Source organism: Xiphias gladius, chromosome 2, assembly GCF_016859285.1.
Source record: "Xiphias gladius isolate SHS-SW01 ecotype Sanya breed wild chromosome 2, ASM1685928v1, whole genome shotgun sequence".
Classification (NCBI taxonomy): domain Eukaryota; kingdom Metazoa; phylum Chordata; class Actinopteri; order Istiophoriformes; family Xiphiidae; genus Xiphias; species Xiphias gladius.
The window spans coordinates 5,408,533-5,430,861 of record NC_053401.1 but is presented as its reverse complement, the minus strand read 5'-3'; the positions used below and the strand labels follow the sequence as shown (position 1 = coordinate 5,430,861).

Below are 22,329 nucleotides of genomic sequence, written 5' to 3'. Positions count from 1 at the left end.
AAAATATATCATAAAACTAACTCAAGTTTGTCTCAAACTGAATGTAGAACTGAGAAGTCTTTCTGTAAGTTACTTTGATAAATCCGACCTGCTTTAAACATCACGGTAACACTGCCAATGGGTTTATGTCTGAAGGTAACAAGCAGGCCCCAATATCATCTGGGTGGTGGTATGATCTTCCCCTGAGTTTTTGTATCAGTCTCCTCTCTGCTGCTGGCTGTTGTCTCACACGTGCCCTTGTAGCCGGGGTCAAAGGGACTTCCTCCCTCCTCGCCACCCAGAACACTGCCACCTTCTCTTTCACCTGTTTTTGAACCTCAGAGGCAGCGTGTGGTCACCACTTCTCAAGACTGCTTATTTTGTTTGTTTGTTTTTTTTTGTTTTTTTGTTTGTTTTGTGTGTGTGTGTGTGTGTGTAAGTGTGATTATCTCCATTTTTGCAGGAAGTGGAACAATCGTAGGTTGTTAAGTTGGTGTTAAAAGAACCTGTGCATGTGTGTTTTCATCCTTTTATTTTCACTCATGCGGTAATCATGCTGGCGTCTTCAGCCGCAGCTATGTAGCCATGACATCATAACCCCTGGATTTGTGTTAAAGCCATGCTGTAATCTAAGCCACATTTGAGATCATCTCCCATGTGCTATTTGTCCTCACAGCCTTTTATAGTACAAGAATGTCCTTTTTTTTTTTTTTTTAATTTTCTCAAAAAAGACATTCTGACCTCCCTGTCCATGAGTCATTTCATCAACTTATCCAACGCAACTTCTAAACATCTGCATCCCCGTTTTTGACTCATTCCCGTAAGATACACATCTTACATTTAAATTATGTAAATATCACTGAACGAATATGTAAATCTGAACTGGCTGTTGCTTGCAGACGCCTCACAGGTCATGCGTGTGTTCAAGTGTGTGTTATCGCTGCACCCTCACCGTCTTCCACACCTCTTATTTAATGCAGTGTGTAGAGCCTGCTCTCAAAATGTGTTTTTCTACTATTTGTATCTATGACGTGTGAGTTCAGAGTTGACCGGCTCTCCTCCGCCCCACAGGAAAGAAGAGCTCTAGAAAGGAAGATTTCTGAGATGGAGGAGGAACTTAAGGTACTCGCCACACACAGTCTCTCACACACACACACACACACACAGATGGTGCTTTGTATTTTCTGTTTGTATACAGTGGGGTTTAGAGGATTTCCATTAATGAAGTCAAGATCACAGGCACTGTTTAGATGGTGCTTGTGAGTTCCAACGTAGTGCTAACAGTTATGACTTTGTGATCTTACAACTGGGTGACTCCTTTTTTTAATTTATTTAGTTTGGTTTTACAGGAGTGGTGAGTAATCTCAAACGCAATGATGCTTAAAAGATAACATGGGTTTATTACAACTTGGGTCTTATTTTTGTAGTTTTTTTTTTTTTTTTTTGGCATTTCTTCTATCAGTTATGATGACATTGCACTTAACAGGGAAATCGCTAGGATCGGGGGAACGTGGTGATTTCAGTCCGTCGGAGCAAAAAACTACGAGCAGTCATTCAGACAGACGGTTAACAAGTCAGTTTATCCAGATTATTTTAACCCTGCTTGTGTTTCTTGTCCTGTTTATACAGCAGTGTTGCTGTCTTCCCAGGTCTCAACAATTTACACCTCGAGAATCATGTTATTATTACCGACAGGTAGGGCTGTCCTTACAATGTGATGAGTCGATGCATCAGTCGTGAAGACCCCGACTCGCATTTTATGAATCAACCGTGCTGCCATCTTTTTTTTTTTTTTTACCCCCCACAGTACACAGGGCAATCGAGTCTTGTCTTAAAATGACCAAATAAAGTGAGGATTTCTTAACTGAGCTATGACCAAGACACCAACTTTTACTTTCTCTGTGTGCACATCTGATCTTTTCACATCCCAGATGATGAACATAGACATTAACACTTGAGTTTTTATGCAAAACATGAGACTCATATGCAGGAGTATGGTGTGGGACAGCAGGCCGCATCGGTTAGAACTGACAACTCTCAGTTGACTCTGAAAATCCCGACTCGGGTAAAGCTCTACCAGCAGGATGTATGCACAAAACTACAAAAATAAGACCCTGGTAGCATGAAAGTGGAATTTTCCCTTTTCCTTGAAATATTCTGTGTGTAAGCCATGTCTGTTTCTAAGGAGCAATTAATACAAAACAAATATGAGATGGTGAGAAAACAAGCCTGCCTGAGTCATCGAATACATCATTTGGTGTTGCCAAATGTAGGCAAATACACGTTTTGAACTAAAAATACAGTATTGACCCGTGCTCAGACTAGTCCTGTTGGAAGGTACCCCGGGATCCTATTGAGTCCTCATCCGTCGCTTCTCTTGTAAAAGTAAAACATGAAATACGTCCATTAAACAAGCATAAACATAAATCCCACATTTGTGTCACCTGTTCGTTATCAGTCACATACTCAAGAAGCTCTTCTGTCAGGCTGTTGATTGGATGAGAATGATTTTCTCTGACTCAGGATATGTTGACACCTGCAAATTCGGGGTTGCTTGTAAGACAATTTGACTGGTTTCTGTAGTAAAGATGTCGGGAGATACTTTTGACTCATTTTCATACATCAAGAATATATTCCCTCAGAAGCCGTTGGAAAACTCCTCTCTGTTTTAAACCGGACTGACTAAACAATCCAGTTTGGTCAGTCTAGGGCTGACGAGCTCTAAAAGATACTATAAGCTGACCTGAAGAAATTCACTAGATTAGCAACATGAAGGCTACCAATGATAGGTCTTCAAAAAGAACATGTATGTAACGTGAGTATGTAAATGTCCAGTCTTTGAATGTAATATAACCTCCAGTCTTTAAATGTAGTTTCCAGAAAGAAAAAAAAAAACCCATCCTCCCTGTAATCTTGCCAGATGTGCACTTGTGCATCTCTTATTCTGTTCAGGGCACATCTCAGGTCAGCTGCTGTACCGTATGTTGACATGGCATTTAAGCTCTTCTACTGAGACACCAATTAAATGTTCCTTTTCTGGAAAACTGGTTTGAGGAGGAGAGAGGAAAAAAAGCCATTAAACTCGAGTAAGCAAGTGTTCCTCATCGCTGTGATAACTAAGTGTGTTTATTTTTAGGTCATAGGCAGCTGGCTGATCTTATCAGTGTCACTCTCCCATTCTGTCTACAAGCATCATGCTTAACTGGAAAGCTTTTAATCATTCCTTCGGTTTCCAAAATCTGTCCCCATTTTCTAACAATCTTCCTTTTCTGTGTTCCCTTTTTCCTTCTCTCGGCCCCTCTTCTCTATTAATTTATATTGTCCTGTCTTTTATTAATCCTTTCTCTCATTTGTTTCTTGAAACGCATTTCTCCTTTCCTCCTCCTGCCGCTCTCTCCCTCCGTCCTTTCTGCCTCCTCCCTCTCTTCCTCTTTGTTCTCCTGTGTTGTGGTTGTTGTTTTCCCCCCCTGCAGAACCTCCCCCAGGTAAAGCAGGTTCAGGCCCTGCGGCAGGTTAAGGAGCGGCTGCAGGCTGAGAACCGGGCCCTGGCCCGCGTGGTGGCAAAGCTCTCGCAGTCTGCCTGCAGCCAGCTGCCCACCGTCGACCTCTAAGCCACGTCCGTCTGTCCACCACCATCTCTTCTTCCTACTTCTCCTTCTTCTTCTTCATCTTCCTCTTTATCACCTTCTCCCTTTCCCAACTTCATTCTTCTCATGCTCCATTCGTGCTCTGCCCCGCACCCATAGACAGGCAGGTGCCCAGCCGCCCAACCATCACTGGTTTTGTAAACTCCCCTTTCCGCCCCCCCCTCTGCCTCCCCAGAGCTTTTGGTTTTCAGATTGGGGAGGGCATCTAATGGTTTTTACAACAGGACACTCTCCTTTTACAGTAAATGACTGTCAGGTTTTTTTCCACAACCCTCGGTGTTCGAAACATTCAAAACAAATTAATATGGTTGGAGGAGAAGGTAAGGTAAGTAGTGTTTGGCTGACACGTGTCTAAATTCACTCCGAAGCTTCAAGTACTGTAAAGGAAAGTGTCCTCTTTGTAGTTTCTAGTTGTGACGCTTCCATCAGAGGAAGCTCAGTTGTTCCGTTTGGCTTGTTCTGGCTTCTTTGCATGAAGTGGCATCCTTTTTTTTTTTTTTTGGCATCAACTTTTTGGGCCCAAATCTTCAGAGATTGAACCACCCCATCCCCAACCCCAACCCCAACCCCTACCTGTACTCCTCAAGTATTCATTTTAACAGATGGCACCAGACAACATTTAAGACAGCTGCATGCACCGACAGGCCCAGTTCGACACTGGTTTAGCGTTGTGCCCGATCAGCATCAAGCATATGGTAACTCCGTATACTTCCGAATACGATGGGATATTTGACCTAGCAGTTGATTGTCATCTGTGACCTGTGAATGAAATCTGGTTTTTGAGGGGACCGAAATCTCTTGCCGGTAATTCTCAGTGTTGTATGTCAGTAGAGAACCTCTGAAAACTGTGGAACATGATTTCTGCCTAAAGGCCTCCACCACATTACCTCTTTACATTTTTAAAGAAGAGTTTAGTTTCAATGGAAATATCTGTAATTATTTAGCGCGATAATAAGCGAGTTTTTGATTCTCGCTATTTGCATACATGCTTAAGTTTACAGACTTTTTGTTAAGTTCAGTGTTATACAGCACTCAAATGTCAAACTTGTACTGATTTATGCCGGATCATATGATCGGTAGCATATTACATCATAACAATTCCGCAGGTGGAGAAAATCTGGACTGGAATTCACCCGTTGTGGGTCACAAAAGAGAGGGAGTGCTGTCTACCATACGTTATTGTGTTGAATACTGCGGAGCCCGGCAGGCAACATGGGAAAGAAAAATAATAATCGTGCTCTTAAATTACTCCATTTGTACTCTTCAATTAGTCATTTCTGCAAATTAATACGGAGCAATGTTAAACAACATTTTTGACATTTTAACATATATTTATGGGATGTCAAAGATTTAGCAGGTACAGTATATCGGCATATCTCCATCTAGAATCAGTGCAAAACTGTATTAAAACCAAGCAGCTCATTTAAATTCAATTTTGTCCACGCTCATAGGAGTGCCAAAATAACGTCCAGAGTCACAGCTGTATAAAAACAGCGTCGAAGGGAAATGGACACTTGTAACAAAGGAAATCATCTAACGTTTTGAATACAAAGGAATAGATTCAATATCTGTACGTCAAAATCACATCAAAGCTGCTAGACTGGGTGCTCCTCCTCAACCCCGTGGATCAGCCACAACGACCGATAACCTCAACACCCGTTGCTGTGATTTCAGAGTGAGAGCACAAATGAAGTGGTTCAAGAGCCCTCATGACACATTCGTACACAACAGCACAGAGTTTCTGAAGAATGACCCCATCACCTGCCATGTTCTGTGGTAAACCATACAATAATCAGCTTTTTATGGATCAAATTAAAAAAAAAAAAAAGACTTTTGTCTCTGCTGTATTTGTATTTTTCTGGCTGCTGGTGAGCAGCCATTGAGGTTCTGCATGGCTTTCTCGGGAACTTTGGCCTGTGGTGTGCCCGCTTTTACTTTCCTCTCTTTTGACTTTGAATAATTTTTTTTTTTTTTTTTTTTAAAATAAAGGAGAAAAAAAAAAACATGAGAGATGCTGTGTGACTCCAAGATTGCTTAAACAAGCTGCAATTAACAGTTTGTAATACCGGCCTGACTGGTTTAATAACATTTGTATCTGTCAAGACTTGTCTAAGCCTTCTCTCTCTCTCTCTCTCTTGTGTCTCTCCTCCTCCTTCCCCCTGTTTCCTTTTTATTCCCCTTTCAGATGCTCCCAGACTTGAAAGCAGACAACCAGAGACTAAAGGACGAGAACGGAGCACTCATTCGAGTCATTAGCAAGCTTTCCAAGTAGAAAATACCCCCCCTCCCCCACCACCACCACCACCACCATCTTCTGCACCCCCTAGTCCCCCATGGCAGTGACTAATGGAATTGCACATTTAGATATTAATTGCAACAGACATCAGAGACAAGACTCCTTTTTTTTTTTTTTTTTTTTTTTTTTTTTTCTCCTCCCAACTCTTTATCTTCCTTTTGCTCCTCCACCTCTGCAGCATCCACCCATCCATCCATCCATCTACCCACTGCACCACCTCCTCGGCCGTAATCCACTTGATTGTGTGGCTGCTGTCCCGATAGAACCGCTGAGTTTACAGAGCAAAAGGAAAAGGGTTGTGTGAGCAGCATGTAAAAGCATTGTGGGCGGGGAAGCCTGAAAACTATTTAACCAATAAGCCTTAGTTGTACATAAAGAGAAAAAGAAAAACACTTGCATCGATCTCTTCTCTCTCTCGGCTATCACTGAAGAACAGATATTATCCAACACCTGATTTTATTTGTGCCACAGTCTCTCTTATTTGATGTAATTTTTTTTTTCCTCTTCCTGTGTGTGCTGTGCAGTTTCCTCCTCCTCTCCCTCCCTCCATCCCTCCATCCTTAACCCCTTAAAGTGCCACTTTTGCCCCATATCAGCTCCTTGTGGCCCCTGTCACTCTTCCTGTTTTTTTTTTTCCCCTTCCCACTCACAGACCGGCACACACACACACACACACACACACACCCACACACACTCGCCCACCTTCTCCCCATTTTTGTACCTCTGTATGTCTTCCTCCAAGAGGGAAAAAAAATTGAATTCTCGCTTTAGCGAAACGAGGCGGACCTGGTGGAATTTAAGCTTTCACTGTATGTGCAATATGCATTTTTTTTTTTTTTTAATGCTTTAATGATGAGTCCATCACAAGTAGGATTTTTCACTCTTCCACCGCTTCCATCGCTCACCTTCCTCCTTTTTTTTTTTTTTTTTTTTTTTTAAGTTTGTAGTATAGTCAGTTTATACTCTGTATTTCTCACTTTGTTTTAGCAGGTACTGAGTGATGCTGTATATACCTGTATGTATTTGTTTGAGACCAGCACATGGCATGCGTTTATGGTTCCCGTCTGTTACTATTAAAAGTATACAAATTCCAGAGGACAAAAAGGTGTGTTTTAATTATTTTTCTTTTATAGTCTAAAGACATTGGATAAAGTACAGTAGAGCCTCTCTCTTACATGGGATGGCTGGCAGTGCTCAGTGCTTTACTTTCCAGTTTAAAATAAGTGTTCACAAAATTGTGAGATAAAAAAAAAATAATCGCTTCACTACATTTCACTTTCATTGTATTCAGTATCTTGGAAGAGTGCTGTTATTTTTGTTTCCAATTTTTTTTTTTTTTTTTAAAAAGCTGTAGTATTATAGCCAAGGTGTTGTCACTTAAAAAAAAAAAAAAAAAAAAAGAATATCTTAGGTATCGCTAACCCAGTCCTTTTTACAATGTCTACATGCACTGTCAATGCCATGTGAGGGGTCTTGATGTCAGGTTAAAGCAAATCGCCACCATCAAATATTCCATGCATCTGAAAACATTTTATGCATTTCAGTGGCCTTTTAAGGATATTTTAGTAAAAGAAGTTGAAAAAAAAAAAAAAAGTCACTGCAGATGGATTAATGACCATCTACTCTGGTTAAGACTTTTTTGTTTTTTTTTTTTTTGTTTTGTTTTTTCTTTATTTTTTTTTTCCCATCATCTTGTAAAATAGGTGTGTGGCTTAATACATGCAAGCTGTGCTGTGACTACCAACCACTGAAGAGTTCATTAAAAATAAACTTGTACATTGTAAAGTTCTAATGTCTCATTATTTTTTTGTCTTTTTTGCTGAAATGGTTGAAGTGATTCTGATTTCAGGAAAGTGGTTTTTTTTTTTTTTTTTTTAAACAAACTATGCATACTACGCATATTTACGTTGGATGTATTTGCTTGGGTTTGAGGTAGCCTCGGTTCCAGTGCGCTGTGGGTGAGTGAAACAATTTGGGTGCTTGCAGCATTGACAAGTTACATTTTGGATCAACATCTCCTTCCAGAAAATAAGGTTCCCGTTGATGGGACAGACACGTGCTGTTCTAATTACAGGGATAATCAGATTCAGAAGGGGGACGCTGACCCAAGGGACTGAGGTAGACCATATCCACGAAGGAGCGTTTCAGTGAAAAATTCCTCCTCCTCAAAAACTGCACGAAAAAAAGGTGTGTCGCTGCCCATGTTTACTGCCGCTCGTGTGGCTGGAAAACATGCCTTTCCAGGCTCCTTCTGATCCATTTGAGATGAAAATGAACGAGTTTTGTTCTTCATTTCATTTAGTTCTATTTTTAAAAGAAATGACAACATTTAATCCTAAATTCTCCCGAAGCAGCGTTGAATCGTATGTATAATATCATTCAAAATTTAGTGTGTGTGTGTGTGTGTGTGTGTGTGTGTGTGTGTGTGTGTGTGTGTGTGTGAGTGAGATCTGGGAGAGCTGGCCATTCTGTTATAAACTCATGACCACGTGTGTGTACGACACTATAAGCTTAATACCTTAATATGTCTTTAACACCTTTTCTTTTTTTCCGTACAAGGCGGATGGTCCCGAGCGTCCGGACTCGCTGTTGCCACACTCCCAGCACCACCAGTAGATGGTGCACGTCTTTGCGGACCAGCGGTCAGGTGCGCTCACCGTCCTGTTTACTGTGTTGTAAGAGCTGATAATGAAACGCTCAGGCCACGTCCGCAACAGCCGGGGGTGCGGAGACCCTGCGGGGGCCTTTTATTTCCTTCCGTCTGTCGGTCGCACATGTTGAGTATGGTGCCCTTGAGGGCTTACCCCCCCCCAGCCGGTCCGCCACTCCAGTAACGGCAGTAACTGTCTCTCGACGTGGGGACCGGAGTGCTGACTTGTCACCCCCCCCCCCCCCCCACCTTGACCTGCGAGAAATAAAGCGCAGCCGCGGGGTTAGATGACACGCACACACCGTCTGGGTCTAAGATGAAGAGAGAGAGCTTCAGGGCTAAGAGGTGGCGTCTGCTAGAAGTGCCCAGAGTCGTGCAAAATTAAAAAAAAAAAAGGGTCTGGCTTTTCTGTTTCCCATTGCCCCAGCACGTGGTTAGGAAGTTCGGGTTGGGTTTTTAGTGGGACACGGGCCAGCTTTCTTAACCCGTCTCGAGCAGAACGTCTCCATCGGGACCCTGACACGGGACAAAACGGGGAGAAGCCCTCTTAGACAGGGCCCTGGCCTTTGAGACCGACCCCGTGTACCTGCAGTAACGGATGCCGGACAGCGTGGGGCTACCGGCTTCTGCCACTGCGTCGAGCCTTACCTCAGTCGGTGCGGCCTGACGTTTGACCCTGCGGGAGATGTTGAATGACCCCCCCCCGAGGGCCCCCGTCTGCACTCAAGCCCGCTCGGTTGCAGGAGCCTCACTGTGAACCGGATGAATGTGTTGTGGGTTCGCTGTGACCTGGGATTTTTTTTTTTTTTAACTACAGCTGCGGGTGAATCCTGCTCAGTATTTCAACAAGACTATGGAGTCCGAAAGTCCACAGCCAGGTTCAACCCCCATCCGGCACCTTTCAGGACGACTGAGAACATCCGCTCCCGAGCCAGACCTCATGGGCCAACATCAGCAACCCACCTCACTAATGTTCTTGAGACTGAATGGGGGGGGGGGGTTCCAAGGTTCCACAATGTGGGGGGTAGGGGCGTGTGGTGTGTGTGTGTGTGTGTGTGTGTGTGTGTGTGTGTGTGTGTGTGTGTGCTGGGGCTGGGGGGTGGGGGGGTACCCGTGGTTTTGAAATGAGATGTCCAACAATCTCATATGGGTTATCACGTCCAGGTGTCTACATACTTTTGGCCACGATGGAGCGTGGCTTCGGCACAAAGAAAAGTCAGACTTGATGGCTCACTTTGTTTTTTAAAGAAAAAACACCGGTGTGGGCCCATAAGTGTCGTGGTCGGAGCTTTGGTGGGTCGCTCGCCGGGGCACGAGAAGAATGCGACCAGCGACGGGTCCCGGCGGGAGCTCCGGAGACCGACAACGGGTCCTCGCGCTTTGCTGTCCGGCCGCTTTGATTCCCGGCAGCAGGCTGGAGACCGTCCATACAGAAGGAATCAGACCTCGACAGCTGCTGCCACACACGGAGACACTCGCTCTCATCCTCTCCACTCGTTTTATTTCCACCACGGCCCAAATCTCCCGCTCCTCTCTACCGTAAAGTGCAGCCGCCCGAACAAACCTCCCCCCAATTGCAATGTTTAAGCCCCGTCCCCCCACTAGACTTAGACACACTGGATGGGCAAAGCCCCTCTGCGCTGGGCGCAAACGGCAGCGGGCGCCTTCTCCCCGGCGACAAAAATCGAGGCGCAACCGATCGAGGTGACGGCTCGAGTCCGTCGCCCAGGAAAAGTCCGACCCGGGGCGGCGGCGGGGCTGCTCCGGGCGCGTCCGGGCAAGAGGACGCGGAGACGTCTCTCGCTCCCCGACGGCGGTGTCACCAGCCGCGTTCACGGGAAAACTGCCCCCAAATATCCCGCTCGTCACGGCTGCACCGTCGGGGACTCAAAGCAGGCAATTTGGGGGGCGACAGCGTGGGACCTGGGAACCTACCAGGGGTCTTTCTCACTAGGCTTTTGCAATTTAATAGACTAATCGATCCAATAGTCAGTAATGGAAATAGCCAGTGAGATAAACCTCACAGGCCAGACTTCACACTCCTCGCCGTGTGGAAGTGTTGACTTTCCCCTTGTGGTAAATATTCCGTGGAAATCCAAAAACAAAACCGGTTTTAAACCTGCCACCCCACCCAAATTTGTTGAGGAGTGGTGGTGGTGGTTGTTGTTGAGAATACGAGACTGAAACAGCCTCGTATTCTCAATTACGATGAGCTGGGTTACACGGAAACGCCACAGTTGAAGTCACACAATCAGACAAAGTACACATGGCCAGAAAAAACGAGGAATGGGCCTTTAATGTCTTTTTTTCCCTCCTAAAACAAGTGGGGAAGATCTTCCATTAGGTTGCCTCCATCGCAGTTTCATGAAGCCTAATTCCAGGGGATTGTGAAACCGAGCTGACTCACGCAGACACGAGAGAAGATTTCGGGGGTTTGGTGCGAAGATTTTTTTTCTTTCGCAGCCGACTAAGCAACACAAGAATGGGGGGTACGGGGTTGTCGCGTCGGCCCACCCAGTCACCCCACCTCATCACCGGCGTGGTGGCACTGGGGTGTGCACTGGGAGGGCACTGGGGCCCATGGGTGGGCTCACAGGGGACGAACATGAGGGCTGCCCGTCGGGCTTTCTGTGCAGAAAAAGTAACGGGTTAACTCATCTTTGTTACTCGTTCCAAAAAAAACAAACAAGGAAACAAATGATTCAAAGGGAAACCAGCAAATCCACCCACTGCGAAGCTGGAGCCAGTGAAGTGGAGCCATGTTCGGACCCGCATTCCGGTCCGAACATGTCTTCAAATCCCGGCGCTATGAAAGTCAAGACTCACAACCGGCTCCCAACCCCTTGGATCGCGCCTCCGTCTCCCTCCAGGTGAAGGAGGAGATCATGGTGTCACCCAACCACACACCCATCACATACTTGACTGACTCATGCGGTTCAAAACTCGACTCTTTCGGCCTCCGTCCCGCTCCGTGGTCGGGTGCGTCCCGGTGCTGACCGCACCGCCGCCTTTCACAGCCGCGGCTGAGAGGCTATGCTCGACTTCCTTCTCCCGGATTGTTTGACATGTCACCGGCCCGCTTTGAAGCCCTCCACCATCCCTCCCGCGGCCGACGGGCCCCGCTCGGCTGCCTCTGCAGCTGGAGATGTTAAAGCTTCGCGTCCGTTCTGGCTGAAAAGCTCGCCCCTGACCCTGAAAACAAACGACCCCCCCCCATAAAACGCTGACCACTTCACCCATATCCTCTGTAAACCTTCTCCTGGCCCCGATTCACGTCTTTATTGTCAGAGCGCAGAAAGTGCTGGAATGTAAACGTACTTAAGTACAAGTACTGTACTTTTTTTTTACATTTATCTGACAGCTAGAGTTACTGCTTACTTAGATTCAAATTTTACACATAAAAACCCACGATGACCTTATAAAATATTATGTTTTTCTATCAGAGATAACACCACCAAACGTATAGAATTGTTAAGATTATTGTATAAAAATCCTAATTGAATTATAACAATGCAATAGTATAGTGCCGTATATAGTAGTATAGCACTCAGTGGCCATTTTCCCTGGATTACTCTTGAGACTTAAGTTCATTTAGCTGACAATAGTCGTCTTCCACCACTGAAACCAAAAAGGTAAAACCACAAGACGCGAACCTGGACCACGTTTTCAAACAAACTATAAAGGGAAGCCAGATACAGAAAAGAAAACAAATTGAACTGAGATCGACTGAGAAACGTTTTGTCTCTGAACACTTTTAGTTCCGTAATCGGCTTTTTAAAGCAGCGCAGTTCAGTGAACTTTGACAAGTGCCCGTGTCCTGTAAACTGGCCCGGGACCAGCGTCAACGCCGCCAGCGACCTTGTGTGTGTTTGCGTTTTGTGTCCGACTGCCCCCCCTCGCGGGACTCTCTTCGTGACCCGAGTCGCAGCAACGTTGTCTCAACACCTGCACGACAGGTGCGACGTCGAGGACGCTCTGAAAGGCCTGGACCGGAACAGGTGGACAGTCCGACTCCATTGAGCACAGCATCGTGACGCGCCACGCAACAAAAACCAAACGTGTCAGTGGTCCTCTGTCGTCCTCCACCTCCACCCCCACCCCCCCTTCAGACCGGATCGAGGGAATGCGTCAGCATGACCAGCCCCGACGAGGAGGCTGAGTCACCGCGCGCCCGAGGGAGTCGGACTGTGGGAGCTGCGTGGGAGAGCCCGGCTGCCGGCGAGCGCTGTCCCCGGCGGAGAGACGTTGCTCTCCGGCGGTACAGTCATCAAAGGCCAACCGGGGTCGGGAGGCCGGTGACATGGTGCCGTCGGTGTAAGTCGGAGCCGCAGAGGTGTGCGGAGGCTTTTGTAGGCACAAGCACTCAAAAACGCACACGCACACACACGTGGTTGGTGGAATGAATTTACCACTGAACCTTCTGCTTTCGAGGCTGTCAACTCTCAAACTTCTACCGTGTAAAAGAGAAAGTGTTATTCTGAACACTTTTAAAAGGATTCAGCCTGAAGTAAGATGATGCAAATCCACACGACATTTATAAGAAAGATCACTGTCCTGTTGTGTATTTTAGAAGGACCCCATGCTTATTGCACACCTCTATTGGGGCCTCAATTAACCACCATCCTCATAATCTATCTTGTAGTTGTACTACTTGATTATGCATGTGTAAATAAATGTTAATAATAATAATGAGAACAGCTTATCCCTAGTTTCCAGGGACCAAAAGATACTATAGCCCACGTTGACCATCACACGTAATTTGTGTGTCTTTACTTGATAATGATTCAAAGTTAGTTAAGTATTACATTTTCATTATTTCATGCATTACAAGAAAGAGTCCTGCCCTCAAGATGTTACTTCAGTAAAGGTACAAACGTATTACCAGCAAACTTTGCTTAAAGGGTCAAGAGTAAAAGTATTGGATTATTTTTTAATACATTGTAGTATTGCATTATTGCAAACGTGTAGCCAGTTTTAGGTACTTTGTGTATCCCTGGTCAGTTTGAGAGTCAAGCACCACGTCATATTTTATAAACTCCCCACATGTCCTGGAAGTAAATTCACAATCTGAAAAGTAATTAGTGACTCGAGCTGTCAAATAAATGTACTGGAGTAAAAAGTAGAATATTTCTCTTTGGACATTTAAGTAGGATAAAAAACGAAGACACTCAAGTGAGGTAAAAGTACCTCAAAAAGTACAGTACTTGAGTAACTGTAGCCTACTGAGTTACATCCTATCACATTATTAAAAGGTCAAAAGCTCTGTAACTTTCAGTTAGTGTTACAGGAATAGTAAATAAAACTATATGATTAAATAAAATGGAAAACAATAATATGTGTTTTCTTTTATTCTGTATGATAAGTTCACTATGAACTCGAAATGGAATAAATTGATTCCTTCCGTAAGATTTAAAAACTGTTTTTATCAAAAGTCACACCAAAAGAGTAACTTACTCAGAAACTCCCTGTAGGAATATTACAGGATATACACAAGAAAAACCTTGAAATCGCGGCATATTATGATGAAAACGAGAGCATGATAAAGAATGATAATATATTAATTGTTGCCTTTTATGGGAATATCACGATAGTGCCATAAAAATGTCGTAAATACTTGTAAAGAGCACCACGATTCAGTTTACACAACCTGCAGAGCCCCTGTGGGAATGTTAAAGCGTTGTCAGTGGGACGTAGCGTTCGGGGGCCGAGCGCCATCTTTCGCTTCGGCTTCAGTCGGAAGTGTTCGCGCGCTGTCGGGGCCCGGCCGGTGTGCCAGAGGGCAGAGCGAGCGCAGCGGGCTCCCAGCGCTCGAGACGAGCGCCATTCATCTGACCGCGGGCACACCTGGTCGGACCGAGGAGCACGGCTTGGCCACCGCGAGCGGCACCACGCAGGTGAGTTTCTACCTGAGCCGACGGCTCCGCTGTTCTCTCGGCGGCTTTTTGCGCACTTTTTGGAGTTTTCTTTTCACTGGAGGGGGAAGAAAAAAAAAAAAAAAAATCCTCAGAGGTAACCAAGGAAGTTGCACTTTTTACGCATATAAGCGGCAAACACTAAGTAACACGGTGCTATTTGTTGACGTTAGCTACGCCGGCAACTACGCCATGTTCAAAGGTTTTCGAAAAAAGAAAAGTGCAAGAAAAGACGACTTAAAGTTTAGTTCTGTCGTGAGGCTGACTTCATTTTCCTTCTACCTGTCAACAGCGCCCGGGTTCAGCACTAAAGGAATGCGGTGCCATTAGGGACGGGAGCTGGGAGCTGACGGTTCGTATCGACTTCAACTTTTAAGTTCAGTTTTCACCGACTTAGCGTGTGCGAGGAGGGGACTTGTCAAAAAAAAAAAGAAAGAAAAAAGGGGGGATCATGGCCACGGGCGGATTTAAGTCGAACGCCACCACGGACTTTTTGGAGGAATGGAAGGCAAAACGGGAGAAAATGAGAGCCAAAATGCTGGGGGACATCGCCGCAGCGACCGGTGCTCCCATGGGCTCCGGCGGCGCAAGCAGCACCGGCAGCAACAGCCGCCACGCCGCTCCGCCGGGCACCGAGCTCACCAACAACGGAAACCCGGACCGAAGCGCCTCCTCTGGGAACTGCCTCCCCTCCGCCTACTCGGTGGCTCGGTCCTCCTCCGGCACGGCTCTAAAGAGACCCGAGGAGGAAGCGCACCACCCTGCTCACCCTCCTGCGCCCGCTGCCACCCCGGCGAGCAACCTGAAGAAGGCCCCGCCTCAGACGGAGAAGGCTCAGTGCGCCTCGCCGGACTCCAGCCCCATGGCGTGCAATGACAGCGACAAGGAGAGTCCGTCACCCGGCAAGGGCAAGGAGAAGAAGAGCACCGGCCCCAGCGCCAGGAAGGGGAAAGGACAGATAGAGAAGAGGAAGCTGAGGGAAAAGAGGAGATCAACAGGTGTTGTCAGCATACCCTCCAATGAGGTGAGTCGGGCCAGCTTATGTTTAACGCGACGTGGTGACATTTTAGGTGAATCACCTGCAGGGGAAAAAAAGCACGTTTTCACTTGGCTGTCAGCTTCAAGTCGGGGGGTGGGGGGTTAGACACAAAAACCAGATTCACTTATCCGGGGCTCTGCGTCAGGGCTCAGTCCCCCCGCTGCCACAAAGCGGGACACTACGGGGGCGCGGGCTGGGAGGGAGGAGGAGGCTCTCGGGACCGAGGCGAAGCGAAGAGTCTCCTCTACCCCTGGCCGCGTGTAGAGTCTCGACCACGTCAGAGGGTGCCATCGGGACTAGAGCCCCGATGCTGATACTGAATGTTTGAGGCCAATAGTGATAGACCTGCTGCCAGCAGGTATTTTTTATTACCCAGTCATCTTTTCATGGTTTCATGTGATTTTATTAATGAAGTTGTTCAGTCCACTCATTGTCACGAAAAGGGACAAAAGTGCATCATGGATTTTCCAGAGTTGCCCATAATCCCAATGTGATCACCTGATAACTTTAAAACAGAGGGAAAAAAAGCTGAAACTAGTGAATCTTTGACTTGTTTACGTAATAAATGACTAATCAAATATCAAAATCGATGTTGATTGATTGTCTGCCTATCAACTAATGGATTGATGGGCCAATCTTTTGTTGGAAAGATGCATTTGTCAAAAAATCTAACGCTGACAACAGATGTGATAGTTACAGTTGAAATGAGAAAAATCTAAAATAAAGAGAAAACTGAACCATGGAAAAACACTGACAGAAGTAGTGTGTGGCGTGGACAAGCCGGGTCTAAGAAAATTAAATTAGTTTTGGTCAAAACAGCCAAGCACTCGCTGATGAGTAATGTGTCTTCTTGCATTTATTTATCCCTCATTTACTGGTACTCTCTTGGCACGTCTGTCCTGCAAATCTTTTCTGTCACTTATCAGCTGACGTGCGCAGATACCGCATATTTGTGATAAGCTGACTTCAGCTGATTAAAAAAAAAAAAAACCCTGCCTGGCCCACGTATTGGTCAGACTGGAACAAAATCGGTGGGCATGCTCCCGAACGGCTGTGGGCAAAGACAACCATGCTCCATATTCGGCACGGCTGCAGCGCCACGGCCGGTGTGGTGTTACATAAAAACTGGTGCTTCTATCCCGTTGCCCCGCAGCGGAGCGACTGTCTGTCTGTTAAATACCAAGTTCTCCGAATTCAGACGGAGTGGAAGAGGTTAGGTCTGTGGTTATCGAGCAAAGTGACGGGTTATTTGTTAAGGGCTTCCTTGAGTTTGTTGTTGTTGTATTTCAGTGTCCCATTTGATACGAATGTCCGCTGGCTGCTGCACTCTGGCAGTTTTCTTTCCCTCTGTAACGTTACATCCTACATATTCTTTGGCTCTCTTGTCTTCAAACATCTCGGGACCGTGCTGGCAAAGTGCTCTCACTTTGGCACGTTACCTCTCGGGTTCTGTGCGTGTTGTGGAAACAGTGCAAAGTGTTGTAGCTCCGTGAGTAATTCGAATCAAACAATGGCACTTGTTTTCCAAAAGTCTCCAAATTCCTGCCATACATGTGTCTGGTTTAATCGACCCTCTGTAGCAATAGAAGTGAAGGCAGCTCTCAGACGTTGGGGGGGGGGGGGGGGGGGTGTTTGTGTGTGTGTGTGTGTGTGTGCATGCGTGCGTGTGTGTTTGTTTGAAGGCGGTGCTGGGGCATTCATTGTTATTGAATTTAAATCATGTTACACTCTTGCCTAATTCCTGTGGTTCAGACACATGCAGGAACTGTGATACGCAGCCGTGCCAGCCGAGTGCTGTGATTGTGTGCACTCACACACACACACACACACACACACACTTTCAAAAGCACTCAAATTATACAGTATATTGTGGGAATTTTCTTTTTTTCATGACGTTGACGGTGGCGTCATGCCTCTTTAGAAGTGGTCCATGGCCGCCCCCTTTCCCGAATCTCCTCTCCTGTGTGATAGCCACCCCGGAGCTCGGTGTCCTCGGGGAAGCACAACTTGGAGTTCGACCAGGTCCTCAGTTGGCGTTCCACATCCTGTTATTAGGTGCTCAGCAGTGCTGAGCAAAGCCAGTTTGAAGACCGGTCACAAGCCAGGCTGTAATGCGGGGCTTCAGCACTCCGGGCTGTGCCAGATTTGTTAGATCGAGCCCATAGGCAGCTGATTATGTAGTAACGTGGGCAAACACACTATTATATGGGGGGGAGGTGGGAGGGAATGTGATGAAGTGGTGAGCTGATTTGAGCGAGTGAGGCAGAGAGAAAGAACCAGAAGTCCACGATCCCTGCCGGAGTCCTGCGTTCTTGGTGCAGTTTGTAGAAATGCCCCGCAGTCGGTGTATTACCTGTGGGATAAGACCGAGTTTGTTCACGTGCCCATTGGTCTCCTGGGTATGATCGTGGTTTTTTGGAGTCTCTGTCATGTGTTTGTGCCTGTAAACATTTCGACGTCCGGGATAAGCCCCTTTACCTGGTTTAAAAAAAAAAAAAAAAAACACGAATCTGCTAGTTAGAGCAATGTGAGATGCAGTCGTCTTCCATTACTGGTGAACAGATGGAGAAGCTTAATCCCGCTGAGAGCAGGAGAATCCCGACAGCCAGAAACCGAAGTTTATCTTCAACTGCAGATGTAACTCAGTCGTCACAGGTGGTGACGGAACGAAGACTATCGGAAACTCGGATGGTTACAATCGTGGATATAGTGATATTAGTAACCAGGTGTCTTTATGTTCCGTGTTTTATTTATTTCAGTTCACTAAAAACAATTTCAGACTTGGGCGTTTCAACACTTGGATGCTTTGTTAGTCCTCTGGGTGTCCTGCTCGAGGTCAGTGAGGTCACACCTTTACTGACCAAAGAGGTTTTTTCGTGACCTCCGTTTGGCAGCTTCATCACAATTATGGAAGAATGCCTCAATGGAAAAGTGAAAGCCCTTCGTCTTTAGCATTTTGACCGTGAATTCTGTTGGAGGAATACATGGTATTTTACACCACTCGCTTTCCTCTGCAAGCTCGTTTTTGGCGGTGGCATGTAATCACGATAGTTCTGCATTTTCTTTGAACATATTTACATCCTTTTTTCTGTTTAGTCTTTGAAATTCAGAGCTAAGAAAAACTAATTAACACTACAATTGAATCAATTTAAAAGCTGCAGCTAACGGTTATTATCATCAATTAATCTGGCTATTAATTTTTATATTATTTACGTCATGATTGCCTCTTGCGACATTTTTAAAATGAAGGTGTTTCTCAGACCGACTTTGAACTTTACCCTTTTGAAAACAAGAAATGTTAATCATTTTTTCACACAGACGCTCGGCCTCAGGGGCCACTTGACCCCTTTGGCCCCTGGGCCACGCCCAGTTGGCAGTGGTACGAGCTTGAGAAAGGAAAAACAGCAAATACTCACATTTGAAAGGCTGAAATCAGCAAATGTGTGGCGTGTTTGCCTAATAAAAGATAAATAATCAAGTTGTTGTATCATTCTGTCGACCGGCCAGTTGATTAATCGTGTCAGCATTTCTTTACCATTTTCCCCATGGACAAAATTCAGAGCTATGAATAACGGTCTCATTCTTTCATTGAATTAATGTGATATTTATTCATCCTCCTTTTTTTTTTTTTTTGGACACGTTATCTGTAACTGATGACGTGTCCGGCCCAGAGATACTTTATTGTTTTGATAACAACTCACACTTCATCATTTAAGATTAGCCAACGGTAGCCACTAACACTAAATAACAGCTCAAGTCTTCTAATCCCACTTTAATAAGGGAAGCTTTATCGCTCAGATCTCATGGCCTGAGATCCTGCGAGCCTCGGAAATTGCAGGGAAACATGAAGTATATAATCCTTTCTGTCAAATGTTTCCCTTTCACCTCCCGTTGCATATATAAAGGACCAAACTATGCAAATGAAGACTCCCTCACACAAGCTCCCTTTGTGGCTCGGATATGAGCGGACAGGTGTGAATAGAGACGCCTGGGATTATCTCCACGCTCGTTCTGTGCAGGATAATAGCTGTTGAGTGGGATTTGGGAGCATCTGGGGAACCCAATCTTCTGCCTGTTGAGGCTATAATGGCCTGATAAAAGCTCCCTGCTTCACTGGAGAGAAGACACTTTTGCAAAGCATCAATCAGTACAACCTCCCGCGTTCCAGGAAGGTGTCTCCTCTCTCTCTCTCTCTCACCCTGCTTGCTACCTCGGACTGGAGGGCATTGTTGTTGACGCTGACCTTTGACCTGCTCACGACATGCTTACGCAACAGAGGAATGTGGAAAGGAGAGATTGTGTGTAGAGGCTTCTTCCTGGGGTTCGATATTTTTCTCATCCGAAAGTGTTTTCGGTTTGTGAGTGCGTTTCCTGTTGGTCCCGCCGTACGTGGTCTGACGGGGACTCGTGTCCCTCTTTCTGCTGCTTTTTTCTGGCCTCGCTGAGTAACGGGGCTGTAGTCAAGACACTCCTGCCAGGGAGTGTGAACTTTGTTTCATGTGGATGGCTGGGTCTGCCCCGCAGGGGCTGCTGCTGCTGGGGAGCGTGGAGCTCACCAGCCCCCCTCAGCTATTTGTCTGCAGCGTCACTGAAGGGGTCGACAGGTTCAACAAGCGGTGCTGTGCCGAGCGCTCAGGCAGTTAACGCCCTGTTGATAGCAGAGCATGGCAGACAGGAGGGCTCTTGTTTAACCCGATGCTTTGTGTATCCACTTGGTCGTTAATGTGTTTTATGTTTTTATACAAACATATCTTAATCTCCTACTTACCGCTGTCCCACTGGTAAGTCACTACATGAGTACAAACCCATGTTTTGTAGCCAGACTTTGTTCAAAGCCACAAAGATTCCACAGTTTCCAAAAATACCAAATACTCCAGCGAATTCTGGGGAAATGTGTATAAAATTGATTTATTTGAATGGTGCTGCAGAAATTTTCACATACACATTGTCCTATTTCAGGACAAAGTACGTAAATGTGTGTGTAGGGCAGTCTGTCTCATTTCAAATGAGACTGCACGCGTCATTGAGTGTTGGCGTCAGCGCTTTCATCTGCTCTTTAAAATCAGACTGCGATGACATTAATCAGCAAATGCCTTAAATTCAAACGCCCCTGCCTTGTTTATGAGCAGATTTGTTTCTGCTCCATTTTGTTCTGTGGTGAAGTTCGGCGAAGGGTGAAGTTGTATGTTTGCATGCTGAGGGCAAACAGCCTGAGCGACATTGGATCGACCTCTACCCCCAGAGCACTGGGAGAGAATGCCCGGTTTGACACTGGTTCGATGAGACGGACTCGGTGTCTTTCAGTTGCCTCGCCAACAAGAGCAGCCCCAGGTTTGTGAGACGCGAAGTTGATATCACCGGAGTCCCTCACCGCTGCTGTTGCTTTATTGGCCTTGGCAGTAATTCTTGGATATACAGAAGATTAGTGGCATATTTACTGTTTTGCCTCTTCAGTCCTCTAAATGTATGGAGTGGGGCTGGTTTTTCAGTCAACTGTCTTAAAGTGGATGCCACTTTCACTGTTTTCGTAGCTTTTTTTTTTTTTTAAGGTATGCAAAAGTTGTACGCTAGTGCAGCTTTCATAATTTACTGGTATGGGGCGTGTAACCCAACATTTTGTTTAACGAAGCAGTTCTGTGAGTGTGCAGCAGAAAAAAAAAAAATCTGATAAAGTTCGAGGTTGCAATAATCCCAAAGTAGAAATTGAAGTCATGTTTTCCGATTCTCCTTAGAATTTTATGAAACGAGCTGGGAACCATATGTCCCAGTCGAATCGTGAATTTTTATGAATCACTATACTCCAACATCCTGCAGTAGTTTGTTTATCATAGGCTCTAAATTCACAGCTGTGAAAAAGAATGCGAGAATGTTAATTTGCATGGGGAGGAGCATGTTTCTCTTACTGTTGAAACCTTCTCCAAACAAGGTCACATCATCACAGTAAATACCACAGGGATTTTATCATGGACTTAGGTAAGCAAGGAGCTATTTAGGCAGGGTATTTTGTTTCCTTCTTTTTCTTGTTGGTTGAACAACAGGAATGCTAAACTCTTTAATTAAAACATGTGTTTCTCAAAGCCTTCCCAAGCCAGAAGCACCAGCAGTGTTCCCAAGAACATTTTGTTTGGTTGACTTATTGGAATGAACTCAGGATTGTTTACGAGGGCCGCTGTCACTGACTAACAGAGAAAAAAGTCCCAGAAGAGCTGAAATTTAAGGGAATTCCAAAGGAGGAGGAAAGAGGGAAAGGAGGAGGAGGAGGAAGTGTTGCTTGTCTGCCTCTGCGACCAAGTCGTTATCAGCCCGGCCCCTTTTCCACTGAGGCACCTGGGGGTCTCTCAGCACCTCGTAACACACACAGCACCCTCGTAATGGGCCGTGGCACGTGGTTTTGTTCAGTTTGAAGGATCGTTACGTAAACCTCAGTTCCCATTAAAGTGACCCCTGACTAGGTGAGCGTCCATTATGCTGTCAGATGGCATCACATCACCTGATTAGAACTAAAGAGGCTGTGAGAAGGAAATATCAGGGTCTGGCCACTAGTAACTTTGAAGTTGGGTGTCAAACCTCATTACCTTTTTGGTATGGATTAAAATGTTTCCATGGCATCGAGTATCACAAAATGTCAAGTACTGAAAGTTGGTATGTCAGCCTGATTGGATTCCTAGTCTAATTTGACTGTTCCTTACTTAGGAATATTCTCATTTATGTAAAAATGTTGCAAACTTTAGACAGTTTTTATGTGCGCAAAGGTATATGTATGGCTCATTGTGTTTAGACAAAAAATTTGACTTTTTAAAAGTTGG

At 45.6% G+C, this 22,329-nt stretch overlaps 2 protein-coding genes across 13 annotated transcripts in view; both read left to right on the top strand.

The window, feature by feature from the left end:
- Positions 1-7,687, top strand: part of ppp1r12a (protein phosphatase 1, regulatory subunit 12A) — a 51,089-nt gene extending 43,402 nt beyond the window's left edge. For 3 of the 11 annotated variants that reach the window (XM_040148076.1, XM_040148066.1, XM_040147992.1), the window contains 2 exons: positions 1,051-1,101; positions 3,453-3,590. In XM_040148076.1, the coding sequence (XP_040004010.1) occupies positions 1,051-1,101; positions 3,453-3,590 (189 nt within the window). Of the gene's footprint in view, positions 1-135; positions 170-1,050; positions 1,102-1,608; positions 1,628-2,621; positions 2,978-3,452; positions 3,591-5,811; positions 5,909-6,100 lie in introns of those variants that run through there. The other 8 variants (XM_040148084.1, XM_040148010.1, XM_040148048.1 and 5 more) reach the window with 7 other exon arrangements.
- Positions 7,688-14,350: 6,663 nt separating this feature from the next.
- pawr (PRKC, apoptosis, WT1, regulator) overlaps positions 14,351-22,329 on the top strand; it is a 67,160-nt gene continuing 59,181 nt past the window's right edge. For both annotated transcript variants that reach the window (XM_040149316.1, XM_040149306.1), the window contains exons 1-2: positions 14,351-14,466; positions 14,777-15,508. In XM_040149316.1, coding sequence (XP_040005250.1) covers positions 14,936-15,508 — 573 coding nt within the window. In that variant the 5' untranslated portion in view covers positions 14,351-14,466; positions 14,777-14,935. The remainder of the gene's footprint in view (positions 14,467-14,776; positions 15,509-22,329) is intronic.